Below are 14953 nucleotides of genomic sequence, written 5' to 3' on the forward strand. Positions count from 1 at the left end.
TTAAAAAAACACAAAATCTTATTTATTTTCATACGCAATATATCTAATTTTTTTATTAACACATTTAGGTACATATGCATTTGGTAGCTACCCTAGACTATATGATGGGGAGTACAGCGAGTTAAAAAACTAGCTACGCGATGGAAAAAAATCTCTCATCACACAGGATGGTCAGTCATACAGAGGCCTGGGATAAGTAGTCTGCACTCGCAGACTCTGAGGTGCATTATGAGGATATCATAAACACAAGAGTGAATAAGGTAATAGTGGTATTGAGTCTTCATCTCACAGAATGGTTAGTCATACAGGGCCATATGTTAAGTGGCCTGCACTGGCAAACTTTGGGTGAATTATGAGGATATCTTCAAGAACACGAGAGTGAATAAAGTAATTGCAAAGCTCAAGGTACCTCATGCCAATGGGTCTGAATAGTCTGATAACTGGGCATTCAGTAATGTAGTGTGGGAGATCATGTCTCAGTTCCTGGTCACAGAGTTTGCACCTGGAGTGCTCCGGATTGGGAGACCCATCACCTATTGCCCGCTGCCACAGGTAACAGTAACCCAATCTGATCGTGGCAACCACTGTGTCGCACAGTCTGGTAGACGTTTTGTGCTGCCCATAAACATAGGTTTCAGATCTATTTATCATAAACTCAGCCATTTATCATAAAAGGAGTGAGTTGGTATGTTGGCACCAGTCAATAGGGTGTTAACAGCACTGAATAATTTGTCTTTGAGCATGGAAAAACTATATTTGACATGTATAATCAATAAACACTTCCGGTAACGATATTATTACGCACATATGCAAAGTAATTGATAATCAAAACATCGAAGTTAATAAAAAAATAAAGAAGTATGTGATATATGGCAGACATACTGCTAAAGCATGAGAATGTAATATTAAATATGGATCAGAAATCGAGTTTTAGATGTAAGTAACTTACTACCAATTACTGTGGCAAAAACAAACTTATATATATATATATATATATATATATATATATATATATATATATATATATATATATATATATATATATATATATATAAGACCAGCCATGAACAATTCAGAAGCCCCCCCAATAGGACTTTATATTCATATGTACTCAAATGAATGTTGTACTTTGCTCAACTACTCATTGGTCTGATCTTTTAGAGCTCATATATAAAAGGAAGAAGTCAAAGTAAAACTTACTTTGAACGCAGCATGAGCAGTCTGGAGTGTTGCAGAGTTTGTCAAATGAATTCTCATTTACGCCGCATGTGTCATTACAGTAGCCTCCCAGGGCTGTACACGCACTAGTGGGAATACTGCACGGAGGCTCTGTTGGTTCCGGAAAAGATGAACATAAGCAAATGCAGTCAATTATAAAAATACATTTTGTAAATTACAAGTTAAATTTTTTACATGCAATATAAAATTTACAGTTTCTTTCTACTGACAAGACTTATAATAATGTAATTAATAAACTGAGGATGTACTGATTTAATTCTATTCATATACAATACAGTATACATAAAACAAACATCATATTTATCATTCAATCCATAAAGACTGTTTCAATAACGAAACTACTTTTGCATATACTGAAAGTAATTGCTAATCTGAACATCACAGTATATTTATCAATCAAGAATTATATTATAAATGACAGACATGCTGCCGAAGCTTGCAAATATAATATTAAACAAGGATCAGAAAAAGAGTTTGTGATATGAGCAACTTATTACCAAGTAGTGTAGTAGAAGTTAATTAGCTTGAATAACGGTATTGTTTACGCATATACACAAATTGATAATTAGAACATCACAGTTATTGTAAGAATCAAGAATTATATAATAAATGGCAGACATGCTCATGATATATGAGAATGTAATATTAAACAGGGATTAGAAATGAAGTTGCAGATATGAGCAACTTATTACCAGTTAATAACATAAAAACAAACTTGCTCTGAATAGTACTCCTAGTCTGGACAATTTCACAAATGGGAGAGTACATATATAAATATCACTACCTATGGATAATTCAGAAGGCCTCCAACGAGGTTTTTCACATCTGTACTGAACTGAATCTGTTATACCTGATGCTATATCCAGCAATCACATCTTCTAGAGCTCATATGTAACTACGAATTAGGAGTAAAACTTACTTTGAACGCAGCATGAACAGGTTGCAGTGTTGCACAGATTGGAGAGTGCATTCTCATTTACGCCGCATGTGTCGCTACAGTAGCCTTCCTGGGCTGAACACGCACTAGTGGTAATGTCGCACGAGGGCTCTGTTGGATCCCATGCCATAGTTATAATACCATATTTTGAATATTAAAAAAATATTTTTATATCTAATTTAAAATTTATAATTTTCACTAATGACAAGACCATCACTCCATCAGCGATCATCATTCCTAGGCTGCATCGCATTCTATACATGTTTGGTCATTAGGTTGATACACGGGAGATCAGGTCAACTGATCACATGAAGGCTCTGGCAGGCAATTGACTCCGGGCTCATCCTGTTCCTTATATGATTGTTACTTAGAGTTAAAGTTTATTCCTGATGATGCTCGAGAAATAAATGGGTCTCTAGGAGCAGGTTTCAACTGAGCTGAGGTCGGATTACAACTCTTGCTTGCTACTTCACCAGGTACCTGTTTCTTATATGATAGTTAGCTAGTTTTAAAGAACATTCTAATAAAATAAATGAGTCGTCTCTAGGAGCAGGCTTCAGATGAGCTGAGGGAGGATAACAGCTCCTGCTTGCACGTTCACTAGGTATTTCAATACCCTAATGAACCCAAGACTAAATTAAAAAAAAGACTCATAACAATATAATAATTTATGAAACAGCAAATAAATATTGAATTCTCATCAGACAATATATCTATCTCATAAAAGAATTATGCCATTTACTCCGTAAACACAGTTTCAATAACTATATTGTTTACTCGTGAACGCAAAGTAATTGGTATTCAGAATATCCCAGTCAATTTAGGAACAAAGAGTTATATTATAAATGATAAACATGCTGCTAAAAGAAGAGAATATAATGCGTCTATCATTATAAAAAATACATTTATCATATTTAATCCATAAAAACAGCTTCAATAACAATAAAGTTTATGCATATACGCAAAGAAATTGCTAATCATAACCTCAAAGTAAATTTAAGAATCAAGAATGATAATATTTTTGAAAGACATTCTGCCGAAGCATAAAATATAATGTTAAACAAGGATCAGAAAAATCATCTTCAGAGGTGACCAACTTACTACCAATTAGTGTTTTAAAAGTAAACTTGCTTGAAAATATAGCGAAGTATTCTAGTCTGTACAAAATCTCAACTGGGAGAGTGCTGGGCATGAATTGACCAGCCAGGATAATGCAGATGACATTTTCAGGACTGTATTCATATGTACTGTACATATGTACAGTAATATTTATATGTATTATATATGTACAGTAATACTTTATACAGTAATAAAGCAATATTCTGGTAAACCCGCCGCAGATACCCTGTAAAGCCATTCCCATTTCTTTCCACTATCCATACACTTAATTTTTATTACATTTTACTGATATCAAAGGAATTTTTTTACTTTGAGTTTTAACAATATTATTTCTTCGTTTTATAATCCTTGTTTTTGTACGATAAAAACGTGAATTTACAATAAAACCGACATTAAAACTACCTTTCGTTTACAGGATTCAGATTTCATGCAGCTCATATATTAAATGTCGAAGAGAGAGCAAAACTTACTTTGAACACAGCAGAAGCAGTCTTGTGTATTGCAGAGAGAGTAGTGTGGATCCTCATTTACATCACATGTGTTGCTACAGTAGCCTCCCAGGGCTGAACACGCACTGGTGGACATAGTGCACGAGGGCTCTGTTGGATCCGGCAAATATGATCATAAGCAGATGAAGTTAATTATAAAAATACATTTTGCAAAGAGAAGGGAGTACCACCTCTGGTTGGAAGAAGGGGGTCCCTTAGCCTCGAAGGAAATCACTCATAACGCATTAGAGGGAATGTATTTTGCATTTTCCAAATTTTCTCTAATATCCATTTTAAAATTGAGAGATTTCTTACAAGTGACAAGTCTCATGATAATATAATAAGAAACAGCAAATATTTATTTATTATTTTCATATGGAATATATCTATCTCAAGGAAAAAAAAAATGTCATATTAATCTATAAACACTGCCTCGGTAACGATACTGTTAACGCATATATGGAAAGTAATTGATAAATCAGAACATCGAAGTAAATATAAAAATAAAAATTATGTAATATATGGCAGACATACTGCTAAAGCATGAAAATTTAATATTAAATATGGAGCAAATCGAGTCGCAGATATGAGTAACTAATTACCAATTAGTGGGGCAAAAAACAAAGTTGGTTATATGTGAAATAGTCTGGACTATTTCACATATTAGAGTACTGATATATATACGACCAGCCATGAACAATTCAGAAGTCCCCTATAGAACTTTACATTCATATTAACTCAAATGAATGTTATAATGACCTCAACTACTCATTGATTTGATCTTTTAGAGCTCACATATCAAATGAAGTCGAAGTAATACTTACTCTCAACACAGCATGAGCAGTCTGGAGTGTTGCAGAGTTTGTCAAATGAATTCTCATTTGCGCCGCATGTGTCATTACAATAGCCTCCCAGGGCTGTACACGCACTGGTGGGAATGCTGCACGAGGGCTCTGTTGGTTCCAGAAAATTTGACCATAAGCCAATGTGGTTAATCATAAAGATACATTTTGTAAATTACAAGTTAAATTGTTAATATCAAATTTAAGATTTCCAGTTTGTTCTTAGTGACAAGACTGATAATAATACAACTAATAAACTGAGGAAATACTGATTTAATTCTATTTATATATATCTAAAACATAAAAATATATATTTATAATATTTAATCCATAAAAACTTTCATTAACGAAACTACTTACGTATATACTGAAAGTAATTGCTAATTAGAACATCACAGTATATTTATGAATCAAAAATTATATCATAAGTTATATCATAAATAACACTCATGCTGCCGAAGCTTGAAAATATAATATTAAATAAGGATCAGAAAAAAGAGGTTTGAGATATGAACAACTTATTACAAAGTAGTGTGTTAGAAATAAGCTTGAATAACGGTATTGTTTACGCATATACACAAATTAATAATCAGAACATCACAGTTACTGCAAGAATCAAGAATTATATAATAAATGGCAGACATTCTCATGATATATGAGAATGGAATATTAAACACGGATTAGAAATAAAGTTGCAGATATGAGCAACTTATTACCAATTAGTGTCATAAATGCAGACTTGTTTTGAATATTTCTCCTAGTTTGAACAATTTCACAAATGTGAGAGTACAGATATTAATATAATTGGCCATAGGTAATTCAGAAGCCCCCTACAACCATTTATACTCATCTCTACTGAACTGAATCGGTTAAACCTGCTGGAACTACCCAGCAATCACATCTTCTAGAGCGCATATATGAAATGACTAAATGAGGAGTAAAACTTACTTTGAACGCAGCAGGAGCAGTTTGCAGTGTTGCACAGATTGTAAAGTGGATTCTCATTTATGAGACATCTCTCGCTACAGTAGCCTCCCTGGGCTGAACACGCACTCGTGGGAATGCTGCACGACGGCTCTGTTGGATCCAATTCAGTTAATTATTATAGCATATTTTGAATATGATTTTTTTTACATCTAATTTTAAATTTACAATTTTCTTATTCGTGACAAGACCATCACTCCATCAACGTTCATTCATTCCTAGGCTTCGCATCTGGGAAATGTTTGCTCGACACGTTGATACACTGCAGATCAGGTTAACTGATCACTTGAAGGCTCTGGGACACGGCTTACATAATAATCATATTTGACTCATTCTGTTCCTTATATGATATTTACTTAGAGTTAAATAAAGTTTATTCTTGATAATGCATATAATAACTCAAGAAATAAATGGGTCTCTAGGCACAGGGTTCAACTTAGCTGAGGAGTGATTACAGCTCATGCAGTTTCACCAGGCACCTGTTCTTTAAATGATAGCTAATAATTTTCAAAGAACATTCTCTTGAAATAAATGAGTCTCTAGGAGCAGGATTTAGATGAGGTGAGGTAGGATAACAACTATTTTTGCAGGTTCACTTGGTACTTCAATCGACAGTCCTAATGAATCATAGCCTAAGTTAAAAAAAAATCATGATAATATAATAATGAAATAAAGCAAATATTTAATTCTTTTCATACACAATATGTATTTCATATATCTCCTAAAAAAATTATGTCATGTAATTTGTAATCACTGTTTCAATAACGAAACTGTTTACGCACGAACGCAAAGTAATTGATAAACAGAACATTACAGTAAATTTAAAAACCAAGAATTATATTATAAAGGATGAACATGCTGCTTAGGAATGAGTAGATAATTAGTTTATCACACAATTTTTTTTAATCACATTTAATCCATAAACAGTTTCAATAACGATACTGTTTAAGAATACACGCAAAGTAATTACAAATCAGAACGTTAAATTTAAGAATAAAGAATTACATTATAAATATACTTTATTTGTTAAATATTTCATTAAAACCGCTTTAGAGACGACCAGGTTATTACCAATTTGTGTTTAGACTTAAACTAGCTTAAAAATATAACCAAGTGTCCCCCCTTTACATCATGCACACACAATCGACTTGAGAATGGTTCAGGACGGACCGAAACGTCGTCGTCTCTTCAGTTTCTAGTGTGTGGATTGGTCAACATACTTCAGCCACGTTATTGTGACTCCTCGTCTGCAAGTGTCCTAGTGTGGACAAATTCACAACTGGGAGAGTGCCAGGCATAAATTGACCAGCCAGGATAATCCAGATGATCTTTCGGGACTCTTTATTCATATGTACTATAATGAATCTGGTAAACCAGCCTCAGATACTCTGTAAAGTGATACCCAATTCTTTCCACTGTGCATACACATCATATTTGTTATATATGACTGATGTAAAAGGGAAATTTTTACTTTAATTTTTGACACTATTATTTGCTCGGGTTATAAACCTTGATTTTTTATGATAGAAACAAGAATTTACAATAAAATCGACAATCAAATTATCATTCGTTTAAAGAGTTTTAAAATTACCTTTTGTTTCGTTTCAGATCAACAGCCCGTATGTAAAATGACGAAGGGAGAGTTAAACTTACTTTGAACACAACAGGAGCAGTCTGCAGTATTGCAGAGAGAGTAGTGTGGATCCTCATTTTCACCGCATGAGATGCTACAGTAGCCTCCGAGGGCTGTACACGCACTAGTGGGAGTATTGCACGAAGGCTCTGTTGGTTCCGGTAAATATGACTATAAGCAGAGGAGGTCAATTATAAAAAATACATTTTGTAAATTAAAAGTTTATTTTTTATATCCAATTTAAAACTGATAAGTTTTAATTTGGATAATATAGTGAGAAGATAATATAATTAATTAGGAAACAGAGCGGGATGATTTAAGTCTTTTTCATGTTTAAGAATCAATAATTATATGATAAATGGCGGACATGCTGCTGAAGCACGAGAATGTAAAGTTAAACATGGATCAGAAATACAGTTGTAGATATAGACAACCTATTTCTGAAGAGTGTATTCAAACAAACTTGTTGAAATATTTGTTCTAGTCTGGAGTATTTATGGCAGAGTACTGACAAAAATACGACCAACATTATAATTCAGAGGGTCCCCTATAAGTGTTTTTATTCACATGATTTGAAATATATCTCTTAAACCTGATTCAATTACCCACCGATCAGCCTATATGTAAAATGACGGTTTAGGAGAAAAATTTACTTTTAACGCAGCAGAAGCAGTTTGGAGTGTTGCAGAGATTCTCAAATGAATTCTCGTCACCGCCGCATGTGTCACTACAGTAGCCCCCCAGAGTTGTACACGCACTGGTCGGAGTGTTGCACGAGGGCTCTGTTGGTTCGGAAAAAATATGAACATAAGCAGATGTAGTGAATTATATAAATACATTTTGTAAATTCAAAGTTAATTTTTTATATCTAATTTATATTTGACAGCTTGCTTATTAGTGATAAGACCTATGACAACATATCTATCTTGTATAATTATTATATTTGTCATATATAATCCATAAACAGTTTTAATAACAATACTGTTTTCGCACATACGCAAAATAATTGATAATCAGAATAACAGGATAAATTTTAGAACCAAAAATTATTTATAAACGACAGAGATTTAACTGAATTTATCTGAGGGCTAATAACACAACTGGCTTCGACGAGGACAAGAAGCCGGCGGCTTGTCAAAGATCCCTACCTTTCCCATTTGTCCAGATGATTGTTTCAAGTTGGATATTAAAATTCACCAGAGTTTTGGCAGTTGCGGTTAGGCAGTTAAATGTAAAATGACGATAGGAGAGTGAAACTTACGTGGAACGCAGCAGGAGCAGTCTACAGTATTGCAGAGATTGTAGAATGGATTCTCATTTCCGGCACATGTTTTGCTGCAATAGCCTCCCTTAGCTGAACACGCACTGGTGGTCATGCTGCATGATGGCTCTGTTGGTTCAGAGTAAAAAAGTAGTATAGACAGTAAAAAATATGCACACACTCATTTCATGTGAGCAGACTTCTCGACATGTCAGAATCTCATGTCAGCTATGTCGCAAGATTATTTATTTGAGTTTTTTATGCAGGAGACGTATTCATAAGTTATTAATAACCAAATTATTAACACAGTGGTAATCTGATATCAATATTGAGAAAATATCAAAATATTACAGCTTGCAGTTTGGTTAGCAACTCAAATGAAAAGCGTGTGAGCTACTGCCTCACACACGTGAAGTCCAGGGTTCGAGACCCATACAGCCCAGGGGCCAGATTCACGAAGCAGTTACGCAAGCACTTACGAACCTGTACATCTTTTCTCAATCTTTGGCGGCTGTGTTTACAATTATTAAACAGTTAATGAGCTCCGAAGCACCAGGAGGCTGTTTATAACAATAACAACAGTTGATTGGCAAGTTTTCATGCTTGTAAACTGTTTAATAAATGTAACCAAAGCCGTCAAAGATTGAGGAAAGATGTACACGTTCGTAAGTGATTGCGTAAATGCTTCGTGAATCTGGCCCCAGGTAAATGGAATGAAATGAAAAGATATGATGTAAGAACTGTATTTTGTTACTTGATGATAATGAGCCATATAATTTATCAAATGAATTTGTATTCTTGTACTTATAAGTTTACTGAAGAAGTGTTTTACTCCAGTGGGATAATGGGGTTAGCAGAAGTTAAGTTGCTTCTGGACTTAAGAACATTGGGAGTGCAGCAGTAAGCTTACGTTGAACACAGCATGAACAGCCTGCAGTGTTGCAGAGATTGTAGATTGGATTCTCATTTGCGCCGCATGTGTCGTTACAGTAACCTCCGATGGTTGTACACGCACTGGTGGGAATGCTGCACGAGGGCTCTGTTGAATTACGAAAATATGAACATTAGAATACTCGTAAAAATTATAAAAATACAGATTGTAAATAGTCTATTTTTTTACATCCAATTTAAAACTTGTTGTTTTTTCACCAGTGATGAGACAATAACATAATTGAGAAAGATAAAATCTTATTTTAATCATTATTATATACAACATATTTCAGAAAAAATAAGTCTAATGTAATCCAGAGATACTGTTTCAAGAGCGTTACAGTAAATGAAAAAATCAAGAACTATATTCGATACATGAAGCTGAGGTATAATATAATGTTAAACACAGATGAGAAATAGCGTTTCAGAAATGAGCAACGTATTGCCAATTAGTGTCATAACTGAATATAAATATATATTTAGCTTGAATGTTAATCATAGCATATTCATAATATTCCTATTCATATTCAGAGTTAATCATAAACAAAAAGGAAGCCTTGTCGAGGACCGGGCCGCGGGGAACGCTAAGCCCCGAAATGATCTCAAGATAACCCTCAAGATAGCCTGGACAAATTCACAAATGAGAGAGAGAATAAGTTAAACCTCCCTGTAAGCGTTTTCAGGACCCTTTATTCATGTGTTCTCTAATGCATCATCTAATTCTGCCTCAGCTATTCTAGAAAGAAATGCCTAATTTTGTTCATAATGCAAAACATATAATATATGTTATATAATTTTTAATAATTTTCTGAGGAATATTTTGCATTTGACTTTTCTCAATATTGGTTTTTCAGTTTATAAACCTTGATGTATTTTGAGTTCGCACTAACATACAATAAATATGACATAAAAATTACTTACTCTGAACGCAGCAGAAGCAGTTTGCAGTGTTGCAGAGATTGGAGAATGGATTTTCATTTACACCACATGTGTCACTACAATGGCCTCCTCTGGCTTTACACGCACTGGTGGGAACGTTGCACAAGGGCTCTGTTGGTAGATGCAATAAAATATACAAATAAAGTTTATGTATTCATGAATAATTCTATATTGATATCCCGTTGAAATCGAGAGTTTTACCCCCTTTCATAATATATTATTGATAACGTAAAGTATGTTTAAAGACATATTAGACGGCCGGAAAGAATGTTAAAGTATGCACATATCTACAGAATACACTCGGCTGTATACTGTAGATATGTATACAGTATACAACCGAGTGCATACTGTAGATATATAGACAACATATTCCTGCATGTATCTGATATTAAGAACTTGCTACGGCTTAAGAATGCATTCAAACTAATGAATGCAGAGGTTCACATACGAGTTTGAGAGTGGGGATTGACTACCTTTCCTAGACGTAAAAGTGTCTGAACGTAATGGAGGCTTTAACACTGCAGTCTACACTAGCAGAGCTAACATGCGAATGTGCCTTAATGCTAATAGCGAGTGTCTTGATAGATACAGAGTGTTGTTGATGCCTCGGTCAACTGCGCCCTTACACAAGGTTTCTACCCGTCCTCCTAAGGTTTCCCAACGTAAAAATACTGTCGTACTAAATTGCCCTCTCCTAACCTACCAGAGGACCCAAAACAGAAGACGGGACAGTATGTCAATTACTCCAGCCGCTATCATTTTCTAGTACGACGATTTATGGCTTTAGGTAGAGTATAAGTTGTCAAGTAATTCCCCATAATAGCAGAGGATACTGCCTCTTCCTACTCACATTCATGTACATCACTCTGCATTTCACCTTTACACGACAGCTGCCCCAGACGATCTTCGGTTTTCGGGCTCACTATAGCCCGTGCTACATGGACATTTCGTTTTGAGTAGCTAAATCTACAACAATAATAACCAGGAGCCAGATTCACGAAGGAGTTACGCAAGCACTTACGAACGTGTCCACCTTTTCTCAATGTTTGGCGGCTTTGTTAACAATTATTAAACAGTTAACGAGCTCCGAAGCACCAGGAGGCTGTTTATAATAATAACAACAGTTGATTGGCAAGTTTTCATGCTTGTAAACTGTTTAATAAATGTAACCAAAGCCGTCAAAGACTGAGGAAAGATGGACACGTTCGTAAGTACTTGCGTAACTGCTTCGTGAATCTGCCCCCAGACGTTCAAGCCAGACATACGTCTGAAATGCACCACCAGTCACCCTCCATCCAGCCACAGAGCCCCAGTCAGGTCTTCCTGTCGGCTTTTGTTATCTGGGTAACTAGTAGTTTCGCTGCCGGCTTCCAGTTCCAAGCCTCAGTGACAAAAGATGGTGACATCACCATTAGGGGTGTAAGTACCCCCTGTCCTCGCTCACCACGGCAGTCTCTTTTGGTGCTCAGGTGCCAGATTCACGAAGCATTTACACGGGCACTTACGAACCTGTACATCTTTCCTCAATCTTTGACGGCTTTGGTTACATTTATTAAACAGTTTACTAACATGAAAACTTCCCAATCAACTGTTGTTATTGTTATAAACAGCCTCCTGGAGCTTCGGTGCTCATTAACTGTTTAATAATTGTAAACAAAGCCGCCAAAGATTGAGAAAAGTTGTACAGGTTCGTAAGTGCTTGCGTAACTGTTTCGTGAATCTGGTTCCTGGTTCTCAACACTGTTCCTCTATACGACGTGTGCCGCCCCGCCCCTTTGCATTCAGGTCTCAGTGTCTTTTAAATACTTTCGCTGTCATCTATATTTTCTTGTATTAAAGTCAGTTTATTCATGTCTTAATGTTATTCTTTTATAAACAAATGCTTTCATGTTTTCTTTTATATAAATCTTTCCTTTATATATATGCTTTCCTTTATATAAATGCTTTCCTTTCATATAAATCCTTTATATTATTCTTTTATGCTTTCTCTTGTTTTAGCCAAGTGTATGTTAATAGGATTCCAGGAATTTTTCATGAGTTCATATTTAACATTAAAGTAAATAGTGTTATTTTTTTATCTGTTTATTCTTTATATCCTGTGCGACTTTCACACTGCAATTGGGCACTTTTTTTGCTTAATGAAATTTGCGAGTCATATTACACCAGCCCAGTACAGCCGCGATACGTCACGTCACAACGTCAAAATGCGACGTTCTATTAGGATGACGGATTGCCACATAGGAGTTACGGGGTGAGTGTGATTTGGAGAAGTTTAGGTGGATGTATATGGCAGGAGACTAAGAGTGGATGTGGGCAGAGATGGGGAGATTATAAAGATTATGGGGATGGAAATGGTGAGGGGTGTGTTTAGGGGGAGATAAGAGAGGGTGAGAGCAGGGGAGAGACCTGGGAGGGTATGTGAAGTGGGAGATAGGGAGGGTGTGTTGTATAAGGTATATTTTGAGAATGGGGAGGATTCTCTAGGGTGTATATGTGAGGGTGTGTGTATATGTGTGTGAGGAGGGGAATGGAGAAGATGTGTGTGAAAGGAGACCTGTAAGGGTGTGTGGGCTAGGCCTGGAGACAGGGTCAAGTTATCTTGAGGTTATCTCGAGATGATTTCGGGGATTAGCGTCCCCGCGGCCCGGTCCTCGACCAGGCCTTCTTTTTGTTGCATCCCCCCCCCCCCCGGGAAGCAGCCCGTAGCAGTTGTCTAACTCCCAGGTGCCTATTTACTGCTAGGTAACAGGGACATCAGGGTGAAAGAAGCATTTTGCCCATTTGTCTCTGCCTCCACCGGGGATCGAACCCGGATCCTCATGACTACGAATCCAAAGCGCTGTCCACCCAGCCGTCAGCCGTCCTACTCGGGCTCTGCCACGGACCCCATCTAATATATATATATATATTTATAAACTAGGTATAGATTAACACATTCTTACCATATACTGCATAATGTTGAAAGGTATAAATTAAGAGCTTCAAGATTGCACTGCATAAAAGGAAACACAAATAAAACTTGCTTTTAACGCAGCAGGAGCATTCTATAGTGTTGCAGAGATTGTAGAATGGATCCTCATCTGCGCCGCATGCGTCGTTACAGTAGCCGCCCTTGGCTGTACACGCACTGGTGGGAATAGTGCACGGAGGCTCTGTTGATTTGTAAACATATGCAAATTAGTAAAGACGATATTTTATATAAATTCTTTTTTTTTAAATGATTTGATATTTTCCCTGTTGAAAATCAACTGTTTATTCACCAGTGACGAGACTCTTGATTACGTAATTAATTGCTGAAAAGAGCAAATATTTTATATTAATTATTTATATTTAAGGTTTAATTTACGACAAACATTCAGTGTTTCTCTGAATAGAAGAGTACTTGTCATCTTCGGTCTATAAACACAGTATCGATACTATTTATGCATGCTAACAATGTAATCGATAATTAGAACATCTAAATGACAATCACTTTAAGAATCAAGAATTAAATAATAAATGAGAGGACGTGTGGCTCAAGCATGTGACAACTTTATCAATAATCATATTTGAATATTGTTTTATAGGAAATTTTCCCTAATGAAAAATGGTTTGATGGTTTGATGGCACGTGGTTTGATGTTAGAGAAATCATCGCGAATTATTCCACTTGAAGACGCTATATCTACTAGCGACAGTAGAGGGTGATATGTTATATATGATAAAATCTGATCCACTGTCAGATCCCTCATGGAGTATGCCTTATCAATTTGGTTATCGTACAAAATTTATGTTGCTTATAACTAAATCATTAAAAAAAATATTCGGAAAGCTAATCACGCATTTAATCAAGCTGTTTTAAGTGACTCAGATTTTGAATTCACGCAAAGAAAAAAGTTGAGAGCATAGAAATGTTATAACTCAAAGAAACTTTGTAATCAGCGGGTAAGAATTCGCTTCTTAAATATTAATATGGAATGCAATGCAAAAGATTCCACAAAAAGAGGAACAGCATAGAATTTAAAATGCAATATTAAACATGAATCAGAAATACGGTTGTAGACATGAGCAACACATTACAAATCAATATTATAAAAACAAAATAGCTTCAATATTTATTAGTCCGGACAAATTCATAATGAGAATGCAGCTATAAATTTGATCTGGCAAAAGGTCTATGGTTTGGTGTTGGGCTTAGTGCCTATCATCCTTTAGAGAGTTATTAAGACCACCATAAATGCTCATTGACCAACCACTAAGAATACAGTAGTCCTGTACATAGTCTGGGACTAAAGCAGTCTCAGTGTATATTCACCGAGAAACTTTATATACCAATCAGTGCATATAACGATCACCAAATACCATTTTTAGGCCCCCCTAAAAGAAGAGAAAGCACAACATATTTCTCATATACAATTATTTCTTAATTTTATAATACTTGATTATTTTGTTTCTCGTGGTAAACTACGAATTTTTAATAACAATTATGTTAAAATTACTCCATTGAATTCTTCTACAGTAAGAATACTTTTCATTTACTACGTTCAGAGTTTCTCCTGTCCATATATAAAATGACGAAAAGGGGAGGGAAAACGTACTCTGA

The 14953-nt window shown here is 35.5% G+C and overlaps 1 protein-coding gene across 1 annotated transcript in view; it reads right to left on the reverse strand.

Annotated features, from left to right (window-relative positions):
* The window catches only part of LOC123756168 (extracellular matrix protein A-like), a 34219-nt gene extending 21995 nt beyond the window's left edge, over nucleotides 1-12224 (reverse strand). Inside the window, exons 1-11 of the mRNA XM_045739250.2 lie at nucleotides 12179-12224; nucleotides 10355-10483; nucleotides 9414-9542; nucleotides 8504-8632; nucleotides 7896-8024; nucleotides 7263-7391; nucleotides 5574-5702; nucleotides 4608-4736; nucleotides 3766-3894; nucleotides 2159-2287; nucleotides 1201-1329 (exon numbers count right to left, since the gene is read on the reverse strand). Of these exons, the coding sequence (XP_045595206.2) occupies nucleotides 1201-1329; nucleotides 2159-2287; nucleotides 3766-3894; nucleotides 4608-4736; nucleotides 5574-5702; nucleotides 7263-7391; nucleotides 7896-8024; nucleotides 8504-8632; nucleotides 9414-9542; nucleotides 10355-10483; nucleotides 12179-12224 (1336 nt within the window). The remainder of the gene's footprint in view (nucleotides 1-1200; nucleotides 1330-2158; nucleotides 2288-3765; nucleotides 3895-4607; nucleotides 4737-5573; nucleotides 5703-7262; nucleotides 7392-7895; nucleotides 8025-8503; nucleotides 8633-9413; nucleotides 9543-10354; nucleotides 10484-12178) is intronic.
* Between the last annotated feature and the right edge of the window lie 2729 nt (nucleotides 12225-14953).

Source organism: Procambarus clarkii, chromosome 55 (genome assembly GCF_040958095.1).
Source record: "Procambarus clarkii isolate CNS0578487 chromosome 55, FALCON_Pclarkii_2.0, whole genome shotgun sequence".
Taxonomy (NCBI): domain Eukaryota; kingdom Metazoa; phylum Arthropoda; class Malacostraca; order Decapoda; family Cambaridae; genus Procambarus; species Procambarus clarkii.